Here is a 12,431-nt window from a genome sequence, read left to right as displayed (position 1 = left end):
AATTGAAATATTTAGTCTGCGTTGAGTCATCGGTTCAAATCCCGGCAGGGTCAGCTCAACTATTCCTCTGTGAGAGAGGTAGATTTCTATGCAGTATGCTGTGTGGATTTTTTAGACAGGGTCTTAAAAGCTGAAGTCCTCCCTGCTATGTGTGGCCGTTAAAGAGCCGACAACGTATTTTGGAAAAATATAGGAGTTTGCTCTAGTGTTTGCTGTACAAAATGCCCCCTGCCTCCCAGTATTTTGTGGGCTTGTTGGCTGCTGTCCTAAACCACAGAGGCCACTACTGCTGCTGTATCTATGTAATTGGCAAAGCACTTTGGGATGAAAGATGCTATATCCATGGAAATTCTGACTCCAAGTGTGTTCTGCTTTGTTGGGACTTGCTGAATCAGGGCAATCATTCTATGGGATGTCTTCCAGGAAACTGATTTAATAATGAGGAATGGTAATACAGATGCTTCATCAAGACAGTATTCCCATGAATCAGATATTATGGGACTGCCTTAGGCTGATGCCAAAGTAGTGATATATATTTAGCGAGGTGCCATATAGTTGTGAAATTCTAAATTCTGGTATTTCAATCCAGGACTCGCCAAATAAAGCTAAAGGGGTGTATTTTCCTGGAGGTTTACTGACCTGCAGCACCCAAATGCACTGGAAGCTCCACCCCAATGTGTGTTAGTTACTCCCTCCCTGGGTGCTGTTGTGTGCCCCACAGAGCAGAACTTGGGCTCCTCAGGGCCAGATGGAGCTGTAAAAGAAGGAGTGTGATGGACAGGAAAAGAGGGGGATGGGCTGAAACCTACCCACCATTTGTGTGCTACGTTTCTCACCATGTAGATCTGAGGAAGGAGACCAGGTGGAGCGTAGTGTTTGTGGAATTTGTTCTCTACAGTCAAAGTTGAGCCCCTTCCACCCTGCCTTACTAGCAAAGCAACCTGTATCTTCGAACTCCCAATCACTTGGTAACACTCATCATCATCTTCTTTCCACATGCACACCCTACCCACCCAAGCAGAATGGGCCTGTCTGAAATAAAGTGGTTTTGGGTTGGCAGAAGAGATTAGGGATAGGGGTGAAGATTATTTTATATTTGGTCTGGCTTTGGATGCTCCTCATTGGCCAGTGCTATGGTTACTACAAACTCCACCAAAACCAGTGCTCAGTTTCCAAGCCAATCATGTACACAAGGAAAGTTAGGAAATTCAAATGACGCTTATTATTTTTGAAAAGGGAGATACAAGGTTAACATACTCCAGTCAGCCTTCACTCTGATCTCATGTCACTTCTCTCGTGTTGCTGAGCGTCTTGTTTCTAAGAAAAACAGAACAAACAGAATTCTCAGGCCAAAAAAGCCCTTTAGTTTGAGTTATGATCATAAATATTTATGGGGAAAACACCTGTATGGACCTTTGTCTTTAAAAAAAAACAAACCCACACAGACAGCTGTGAGCCAGTAAATCCAAAGTTAAGGTTATGGATGATAGGAAAAAAATGCCAAATATGGAAACGAAGAGTTAAGATACATCAAATAACCTTAACTCAGCCCTTGTATTCCCACATGCTCCCATTACATGGTACAATGCTCAGCATACATGTGTGTGGGAGTGTGTGTGAACACATCTGTATGTGCCACCTACTTAACCAGGATCTAGCCTCCAACTCCACTGGTCTTTGGTGAGAACAGCAACACCAATGTTTTTCCTCTGAACAGAGGAAGTATATTCTTGCTGTGTCAGAGACTGTGACTGGGGTTTATTTCAGTGTTTCACAGATTTCCTGTGCAACCTTGGGAAAGTCACTAAGGGACTTTCTTCCATCCTTCCTCATGCTGGGAGTAGTCGTATTACCCATCTTTACACTAAGGCCTTGGCTACACTCGCGGATTCACAGCGCTGCCTCAGCAGCGCTGTGAAGCGCAAGTGTAGTCGCGCCGCCAGCGCTGCGAGAGCTCTCTCGCAGCGCTGCAAGTACTCCACCTCTCCGAGGGGAATAGCTCGCAGCGCTGCAGGTGCTGATTAAACTGGCGCTTTACAGCGCTGCACTCGCTGCGCTCGGGGGGGGTGTTATTTCACACCCCTGAGCGCAGCAAGTGCAGCGCTGTGAATTGCCAGTGTAGCCAAGGCCTAAGCTTTGCTGCGAAGCTAAACTGGGACAGTAAAGATGAGGACATTTTGTTTTTAGTGTAGCCACAACCAGTCAGACTCCTCCTGGGTTAAAGTACTAAATGTAAGTAAGAGTGGCCCATTCTGATCTTTAATTTCTGGGCTTGTGTCCTCAACCTTAAAATGGAGATGATACTTATCTACCTCACAGGTATGCTGTGATGCTGAGTTCATTGTTTAGTATAGAATGCTGAGATCATCAGCTGGACGGTGTTGTAACAAGCACAAAGTGATGCTGTCATTACACTTCATATGCACACCACAGACATATCCAACTCCTATCCTATATTTTCCTCACACCAGGTACTGGAAATCTTACAACCATTTTAACTCTTTACTCTCCACACTGGTTGGGCCTCCCCTGGCACAGGATATTTTAAACCCTTGTAGATAGGCTACATATACGCTCCACTGGCTATGATTTAAGTTGTCTGCAGCTGCATATGAAATGCCAGAGTATGCTGGGGTTTAAAGTGTTCCCAGATGCCCAGATTCTTGTCTGAATCAGCAAGGCATCCAGTGTTTAACGTTCCATCTAGCTGCAGAACTGTATTTGATTGATCATCTGCCTCAGATGGGAGCATTGGGTGTTGGGGAGATGAGGATAGAGTTGGAGTAGTCTGAGGCACTTTTTCTGTATTTCTCCATGTTTGGGGTGTTTTTGATACCTCATCTTAAATCTTCTACTCTATCACTTCAATACTGGCTGGAGCCTTTAGGTGCTATTGGAATACAGCTGATGATGATAAAGTCTTAATTTCCTGGCTTTCAGCCCTTTGTGTTTTTTCAAATTGCAAAATTCTCTTACCGTCTCTTGCCCTATTTGCAGTCTTAAATCTACTTTAACAAAGGTTTTGTTTGTCTGGGAGTTTGGCTTTTTGTTGTTGAAATGCCCTTGTAATATTGGTTGTCCCGTGAACCTGTTTGTGGTGTCTTGTGGAGCCGTTCCTCCCTTTTCTCATATCACCCCTCTGTGATTTCTTGTTCCAGAGATTTTGATTCACTCTCCAAGGACAATGTCTACGAGAACAACCACCTGGTGAGTCACCGTGACGCCTTGCACTGAGGGAAAGAGGGAGTCATGGACGTGGGAAATAACATGATAGAGTACGCAATGTTGACATAAAGTGCACTCAAGGGCTGGGGGATGTGGTGGCAGTCATCTGTACAAGGCTAGAAAAATCTATTCACTCTGGATAAGGCAGAAGCTTACCTGGGTGAGTGAGGGGATCTGAAGTGTCTTCTTCCACACATTCTAAGCTCCCATTAAAGAAAATATAAGCTCCTAGTTTATGTCGTTGCCAAGATAACTTTCCGAGTGGGAAACCAATGTGGCGGCATCTTGACAGCTCCATTGCTTCTGCGGTTCAGAACTTTGCCAAACAGCTGAAGATTGAAGCTAACAAGAGTCCGGTTAGTTTCCCAACCTCATGGGCAGCAGTGCAGCTGTCTAGATTCATGTCAACTTCATGATGCTCCTTGGAAAAGCAGTGCCTGCCTCTGCTGCAGATGATAGGAGTTAGTGACAGGGGAGGAAGGCCCAAAAAACAGAGGCTGGGAGTAGAGTAGATCAGTGACCTCATCTTCCCTGTCTTCCTTGCAACAGACAGGAGGCATGGGTTGGCTTAAATTAGTGGAGACCCTCCTCCTTCACAGCAGCCAGGAGGCTCTTGAGGAGAACAAAGAAAGAGAAGGGTCCTGTCTCTCAGCAGCTAAAGGTATGGCTGAGTGGGAGCTTCACATTTATCAGACACTAGCAAGAGGCTGACATAAAAATGGAGCCCCGGAGCATGGTCTAGGGACAGCACCCTCACCCTTCCCAGCAGCTGGTGGCAGGAGAGCTGCGTTTCTCACCAGGATGGACTTTCATGTCTTGACAAGTAAACAACTGGTAGATGTTTTCAAGTTTTGTTTGATGGGATGCACAGCAAAGGTGCTAGATACACACAAACCACAACCGGAGCGTCTCCTAGTGAAGTATCACGCTTGAGGAAGGAGTGGTTCCTGGAGATTGGTGGCCCAAAGGGAAGTATGATCCTAGGGAAGGGACATTCCTGAGGCCAGCACAGTTTCCGGTGAAGTGATGGTCCCAGAAGTGGTGTGGTGCCAGGTCGAGCCACTGCTCTGAGAAAAGCCATGATCCCAGGAGTGCCCTCAGTGGAATAGGACTGAATATGGTGTCCTGGGGACGATAGTGCTTCAGTGAAGCAGTGTTCCCTCACCGCCCTTCTGCCCAGCCCCATCACCTCCAGCAAGCCCCGCTGTTTGGTGCTCACTGGGGTGCGAGAAATATGCTTATTTGTTCCCCTTTGGCCTGAGAGGTTAGTGGTGGAATGTGTTTGGATCCCTTTGTGGCTACCAAGTGAGTGTAAACAGGAATCCAGTGAGAATGGAATGGTGAGGTTGTCTGAAAATATCTGATGTGAGAGAGAGCTGGAAAGACAAGGAGCCATGGAACGTAGGCATCACTAGGGCTCGTGGAAGGCTTGGGTTCAAAAGAAAACAAGTCAGTGGCGCAGCTGGGGATCCCAGGGGTTCCCCAAAATAATCACACACTCCCACCCAAAGGGAACTGAGCTACAACATTTGGAGTTCATTCAGTCTCATGGCTTCCCATACACTGTGCTCCCACAATGGGATCCTAGCTCTGCTCTGTCTTCCACATTTAGACCCTTAGCCCTTCGGCTGTCTGGCTCTGCCTGTAGAGTATTTGTGAGCCCCTTTATGTTATCTCGGGGTTTGTTTTGCCAACCCTGGTTGAGACATTTGAGTGGCAAAGTAGCAGGCCTCAGCAATCCTATCTCAGGGCAAAGGTGCAGTTGGTCAGCTACAGATGTCTGGGCTGCCCTGCCAGAGAAGCAACAGCAAGCACAGACATTTAGCTGTAGTGAGAGCAACACCTCCCTCTGCTGGGCAAGCTTTGGTGTCACTGCAGAGCCCAACCATGTCCTGTGCACTGTGCCTCATTATTCCTGGCTGGCAGATGTCCTATTTGACCATGAATTTATCAGTCCACGTAGGTATCCCCATCCTAGTAGTATCTGCGCACCCTACACATTTTAATGGATATATCCCCATAACACTGCTGTGAGTGAGGCAGGGCAGTATTATTGTCCCCGTTTCGCAGAGAGGGAACCCAGGCACACAGAGATTACGGGGCTTGCCACAGGTCATACAGGCAGTCTCAGATGAGGCCGGGAATTGAACCCTCAGCCCCCATCCAGAGCCTTAACCACAAGATCATTCTTCTTCTCTGGAGATGAGACCGGGATCTCGGCATGGTTCCTAGTGGGGCAAGTGCCCATCTGGTTAAAGCCACCATCCCTCGTAGTACTACTGGGCTGTGTTATTGGTGGGATGGTCCCTGGAGACTGAACTCCTTGCTTTCTCCCCCCTCAGGTCATAACTCTAAGGAGACTTCCCGGGAAGAATAGGGAACATGGAAGAACAAATGAACTAGGTGGTATAGCAGAGTGAGAGGAGAGGGGAAGAGTGACGACTGGAGGGTCACTGAGAACAAGGGCACCTCCATCACTAACCATCCCTGCTTTTTGTTTCCTCTAACGTGCAAGTTTGTCCATAAGCCTCTGTTTTCCACAGGGTGGATTTGATTTAAATCACTAGTCAGGAAGACTCGATTTAATCATGGATTTCTACATAAAAGTGCATTCTTGTTGGTTGTTATAACCTTAATACATATTCTTCATAACTCAGAGATGGATGTAGGTTTCATTTTTAGACGGTACACACTATACATTTTGAAACAGTGATTTATTTTGAAAATTTTTCAGATTAGTTTTACAGCAATATTGGAAAATGAATGTTTGTTGGTTATTTCATTTACCAAAGGTAATTGAAGGAGATATTTATGAAGTCATTGGGAGGTGAACTGTCTCCAATTCAACAGGTTAATCATTAATATTTGGAGGATTTTCTTGCATTGCAGTATTAGGAGGAGAACATCATCAGACAGACATTTAAATTGTTTTATTTAACTAAAACAACAACGTTAAGTATTCTGGATTTTTTTCTTCAACAGCAAACATATAATATTTTAACAAAACAAGCGTCCCTCACTTCTCACATTTATCTCCAGACTTCTTCTCCTTGTCCAGATCTATTCCGCCCCCAACATTCTTCTATTCATTGACCTTTTTGAAACTTTGGACCTTTAGAGATCGGTAAGGGATTGACTCTTGTGTACACAAATTTGCAGAGGACAATAGAGTTGAGGTCTGTTATTTCTCACCTCTATATATTATTTATTTATTTAAAACATTTTTGCTGTTAACAAGCATGTTATCTCTGGAGACACAAATCCACAGTTTGAGAACTGCAAAACTACGCATCTCTGATGGTATCTTCTAGACCAGTGGTTCTTAATCTGGGATGCACGCACCCCCTGGGGGTGCGAGATGCCCTTTCTGGGGGTACGAGACATGCCAGATTTTTTTAGAAGGTAAATAATTGAAAACACAAATTAAGCACAGGCACATAAGTACAACTACTTTGTTTCATCAAACCTATGTATTTATTAACATTATACATGTTTTTAACGATTACTGTAATATACAAACAAAAATATATATCTAGGTTTAAGGGGTGTGAGAACATATTTTGAGAACCAAAGGGGTGCAGGCTGCAGTAAAGGTTAAGAACCACTGTTCTAATCTGAGCACTGAGTCCCATTGGGTAGATAGAAAGATTAACCTAAATAATCTATACAGAAGCCTGTGGAACCCCATGAGATTGGGTCCCTAATCCATGAACTACTGGAACTCATTAACAAAACTTTTCTTAAACATTACATGAATATATTGTCTCATACTATAGAATTAGAATTTATAATCCCTATTCCATGATGAGATCTCCTTGAGCTATAATATATCTTAATTAAAACTATCTTTAGATAGGCTTTTTCCTCAAAAAGCTTTATATCAAAAAAATCTGATTTAAATAAAAAAATCCGATTTTTTTGATTTAAAAACAAATAATTGATTTTTATCCACCCTGGTTTTCCAGTGGGCTTCGGTTTTAACTCCTGTCCTCCCTCTCTGGAACTCTCACAGGCCTTTGAGTTGGCAGAGCGGGAGCTGGGGATCCCCGCCCTGCTGGATCCCAACGATATGGTCTCCATGAGGGTCCCCGATTGCCTCAGCATCATGACCTACGTGTCTCAGTATTACAACCATTTCACCAACCCCAACCAAGGTGAGAGCTGTGGCCTGTCCTTCCAGCTTCTGCCCTGACCCCCTCTGTGTTATGTAAGGGAACTCAACCATGCTTTTGCAATCTCTCACTGTGGCAGTGTCATCATCTGTCCCTCTCCACTCGGGTAGTGAGCTCATCACAGCTTCCTGTTTCCAACCCAGTGCTTCTTTTTCTCCCTGTGGAATGGACAGCTTCAGGAAGTGACTGGGCTGTATGTGTGTGTGATTTGGCCTCCTTGAATTAGCAGAAAGTATTCTTGAATTAATCTCTGTTCTCATAGCCCAGCAACAGCTGGGAGGGCGAGTAGGTCTCATGGCCAGGAAGTTAGTGGGGAGAGAGCACCCAGATCTTCCCTTGTTTCCATCTTCCTTTGGGGATAGGCATCGCAGCTGCAGGTGCTGTTGTACTTAAGGGTGCCCTGGATGGTACCTAGCTCTTACTGGTCCCACTTGAACAGTGGACAAAGGGTGTGGGGAACTGAAGTGATGAGAAGCTTAGTGCCAGCTGCCCAACAGAGCATCTTTCCTGTAAGGAGCTGGGCTTCTCACTTATCCTTCCCTGCTCTACTCCCTTGATCTAACCCCCCAGGTGCAGCCCACGACAGCTTATAGTAAACCTCCTCCTGTCTAATACGCACACCAGCCCTTCTCAAGACAGACCCTGTGTCCGATCTGAGGACTCCATCCAGGTGTTAACAGACTACAGGTGCGCCCCTCCCTCCAGGTGTTAGTGAGTGTCAGCCCTGGCCGTGGTAGGGGTTTTGTCATATTCTGCGGTCTGCACTCAGGAGAGTGAGCCCCAAGGGGCTGTAATAATACTTAGCACTTACCCAGTGCTTTGCATGCTTTAAGCATTATCTAGCTGATCATCACAACATCCTGTGAGGTAGTTAAGTGGTGTTATCTCCATTTTACAGATGGGGAAACTGAGGCACAGAGGAGGTGAGTGATTTGCCCAGGGCCACAGAAGGGAGTTGTTGTCAGAGCTGGGATTAGAATGCAGGGTTTCTTGATTGTCAGTCTTGTGGCTAACCCATTACCCCATGCCTCTCCCTCCTTCCTGGAATAGGTACCGAGGTGTAAAAAGTGATCAGATCCCATCCTGGGTCACAAGGCCAGGTGATTTTCCTACACCATGTGCTTTGCATGAATCATCCTCTTCTGTCAGCAGCTGATTCCCCTTTTGCTCTCTCTCTCTCTCCAGCCAGAGTCCCTCCGCCCATGAGGCACCCGGCTGCTGCCTCGTCACCCCCTCTGCCAGCTCCCAAGAAGCCCATCCCTGCAGCGGGGAGCACCACGGCACCACAGGTATCTCATCTATTGTAGCAAAGTTAACCCCATCTTTTAATTTTCTGTGCACTGTGCTCATCACTGGAGCATCTGAGTGAGCATCTGGCACAATGGGAGGAATCCAAACAGATGGTCTGTTGCATTCTCTGAGGTGTGTGTGTGTGTGTGTGTGTGTGTTTTGTAGTGTGCTTTGCTTTCTGGTGGGTTCCACTGGGAGAAGGGTCCAGCCTGAGGAATTATCTCTCTCTAGAGGTCTTAGGTATTAAATGCTGCTCACCACCTGCTTCATTCGGTGAAGAGGGGGAAGAAAGTGCAGTGTGCAATGCAAGAGGGCTCTCTGAGAAGCCAAAGAAAGTTCCTGGGTAACCCCAAGGCCCTCCCCTTTGGGGATGATGGAGTAAGGACACAGTCACTGGGATGGGTGTGGGCAGGGGATTCCCCTTCCCTTCCCAACCCTCTGCCTCAGGATTCAACAGCAGGCAGGGATCTCTCTTCCCTGGGATGGACCAGGGCTGTGACTGCAGCCCCTGGATTCGGTATGGGTTAGAAACCTCCCTTTCACCTCTTCCCCTCCTGAATCGGCCAACGGTTAGAGGGGGATGAGGATGTCTGTTCTGTACTGGGACAGGGCTCAGGGAGCCTTCCTGAGGATTGGGCTGGGGGATTGGGACAGCCCTTTCTCCGGGACTGGCAGCCTGCAACCTGAATGTGGGGGGGTGAAATAATTGCTATTTCTTTATATTGTCCTGTTCTTCTAAGTGAGGTTACACCCGAAGCTCAGCTGCTGAGCAGATCTCTCTTGCCGCCCGTGGCCCCAGTCAGGATCAGGACCCCATTGTGCTGAGTGCGGTACAGACGCTCAGTAAAAGACAGTCCCTGCCCCAAAGAGCTTCCATTTGAAATACGCTCTGTCTCGATTGCTGCCCCTCCAGTCTGTACTCTCCTTGTGTTCTGCCTCAGGATGATGTTGTCGAAGGCCTGGTGGAGCGGTCCCAGCGCAACACACTCAGCAGCACCTGCGCAGCCTGCCACCAGCACGTCCACCTGGTTCAGCGCTACCTGGCTGACGGCAAACTGTACCACCGCCAGTGTTTCAGGTAAACCACCCCCAGGCCCAGAGTAACCCCCCAGGCACACTGTACCACCGCCAGTGCTTCAGGTAAACCACCCCCAGGCCCAGAGTAACCCCCCAGGCACACTGTACCACCGCCAGTGTTTCAGGTAAACCACCCCCAGGCCCAGAGTAACCCCCCAGGCACACTGTACCACCGCCAGTGTTTCAGGTAAACCACCCCCAGGCCCAGAGCAACCCCCCAGGCACACTGTACCACCGCCAGTGTTTCAGGTAAACCACCCCCAGGCCCAGAGTAACCCCCCAGGCACACTGTACCACCGCCAGTGTTTCAGGTAAACCACCCCCAGGCCCAGAGTAACCCCCCAGGCACACTGTACCACCGCCAGTGTTTCAGGTAAACCACCCCCAGGCCCAGAGCAACCCCCCAGGCACACTGTACCACCGCCAGTGTTTCAGGTAAACCACCCCCAGGCCCAGAGCAACCCGCCAGGCACACTGTACCACCGCCAGTGTTTCAGGTAAACCACCCCCAGGCCCAGAGCAACCCCCCAGGCACACTGTACCACCGCCAGTGTTTCAGGTAAACCACCCCCAGGCCCAGAGCAACCCGCCAGGCACACTGTACCACCGCCAGTGTTTCAGGTAAACCACCCCCAGGCCCAGAGTAACCCCCCAGGCACACTGTACCACTGCCAGTGTTTCAGGTAAACCACCCCCAGGCCCAGAGCAACCCCCCAGGCACACTGTACCACCGCCAGTGTTTCAGGTAAACCACCCCCAGGCCCAGAGCAACCCCCCCAGGCACACTGTACCACCGCCAGTGTTTCAGGTAAACCACCCCCAGGCCCAGAGCAACCCCCCCAGGCACACTGTACCACCGCCAGTGTTTCAGGTAAACCACCCCCAGGCCCAGAGCAACCCGCCAGGCACACTGTACCACCGCCAGTGTTTCAGGTAAACCACCCCCAGGCCCAGAGTAACCCCCCAGGCACACTGTACCACCGCCAGTGTTTCAAGTAAACCACCCCCAGGCCCAGAGCAACCCCCCAGGCACACTGTACCACCGCCAGTGTTTCAGGTAAACCACCCCCAGGCCCAGAGCAACCCCCCAGGCACACTGTACCACCGCCAGTGTTTCAGGTAAACCACCCCCAGGCCCAGAGCAACCCGCCAGGCACACTGTACCACCGCCAGTGTTTCAGGTAAACCAGGCCCAGAGCAACCCGCCAGGCACACTGTACCACCGCCAGTTCTTCAGGTAAAACATCCCCAGGCCCAGAGCAACCCCCACCTCACCCCCAACAGTGCAGGCAAACTGTACCACTGGCAGTGCTTCAGGTAAGCCACCCTCAGGCCCAGAGCAACCCGCTACCTTCATCACCCAACACAGGCAAACTCCCACCGCCGGTGCTTCAGGTAAACCGCCCCCTGGCCCAGAGTAACCCCCCAGGCACACTGTACCACCGCCAGTGTTTCAGGTAAACCACCCCCAGGCCCAGAGCAACCCCCCAGGCACACTGTACCACCGCCAGTGTTTCAGGTAAACCACCCCCAGGCCCAGAGCAACCCGCCAGGCACACTGTACCACCGCCAGTGTTTCAGGTAAACCAGGCCCAGAGCAACCCGCCAGGCACACTGTACCACCGCCAGTTCTTCAGGTAAAACATCCCCAGGCCCAGAGCAACCCCCACCTCACCCCCAACAGTGCAGGCAAACTGTACCACTGGCAGTGCTTCAGGTAAGCCACCCTCAGGCCCAGAGCAACCCGCTACCTTCATCACCCAACACAGGCAAACTCCCACCGCCGGTGCTTCAGGTAAACCGCCCCCTGGCCCAGAGCAACCCCCCAGGCACACTGTACCACTGCCAGTGCTTCAGGTAAAACATCCCCAGGTCTGGAGCACCCCCCACCTTCACCCCTCAACACAGGCAAACTGTACCATTGCCAGTGCTTCAGGTAAACCACCACCAGGCCCAGAGCAACCCCTCCCTGCCTGAGTTGACCTGTAGCCACAGCCAAGTGTTACCACCAGATTAATGTTGTCTGTGTGTTTGAGTGTGTCAGAACACTGACACTGAGGTGTTGGAACAGACCAATGGGACAGTCCAGGAGTCTGTCTGCAACCGTGACTAATGACAGGAGCTTTTAGAGGAAGGCAAAACAAACTCTAATACATGTCCCTGTGCAATACTGTATGATGGTAGAAAGAGGATTTCTACCGGTTGCTGTCTTATACCCTGAAGACTGAGGATTGAGACTTTGGTAACTTTACCCTACATGTTGTATCTCCAAATATTATCTTTAGCAACTTCTCATTCTTTATTGACTGTTTTGAGTGATTCACCTCAGTAATATCCTGCAGCAGTGAGTTCCACGGGTCAATTGAGGTAAAAATAGCCTCTTTTCTCCATGTTCAAACTCGCTGCCTTTTAATTTCATTGCATCTCCCCCTCAGCCTTGGGCTTATTTCTCTAGATTTCAACATAAACAGTGGTAAACCAGATGCCATTACAAGAGCCCTGAGTGCCCTGGCACCTAATTAATCTTACAGCCACCAGCTGCATTGAAACAAACAGGAACAAACAGCTCCGCTCTTGTGGGAGTGAGTGCTTGAGTGGGCTTCTGTGTGTGGCTCTCATTGTACATAGTAAGGACAGCCCTGCTCAGGCTGGTATAACTTCCTTATT

The 12,431-nt window shown here is 49.0% G+C and overlaps 1 protein-coding gene across 1 annotated transcript in view; it reads left to right on the top strand.

Annotated features, from left to right (window-relative positions):
• Positions 1-12,431, top strand: part of MICALL1 (MICAL like 1) — a 29,148-nt gene that overhangs the window by 5,288 nt on the left and 11,429 nt on the right. Inside the window, exons 2-5 of the mRNA XM_054031713.1 lie at positions 3,159-3,207; positions 7,238-7,379; positions 8,583-8,686; positions 9,629-9,765. Coding sequence (XP_053887688.1) covers positions 3,159-3,207; positions 7,238-7,379; positions 8,583-8,686; positions 9,629-9,765 — 432 coding nt within the window. The remainder of the gene's footprint in view (positions 1-3,158; positions 3,208-7,237; positions 7,380-8,582; positions 8,687-9,628; positions 9,766-12,431) is intronic.

This window comes from Malaclemys terrapin, chromosome 1 (genome assembly GCF_027887155.1).
Source record: "Malaclemys terrapin pileata isolate rMalTer1 chromosome 1, rMalTer1.hap1, whole genome shotgun sequence".
In the NCBI taxonomy this organism is placed as follows: Eukaryota; Metazoa; Chordata; order Testudines; family Emydidae; genus Malaclemys; species Malaclemys terrapin.
This window is presented reverse-complemented; position numbering and strand designations above follow the sequence as displayed.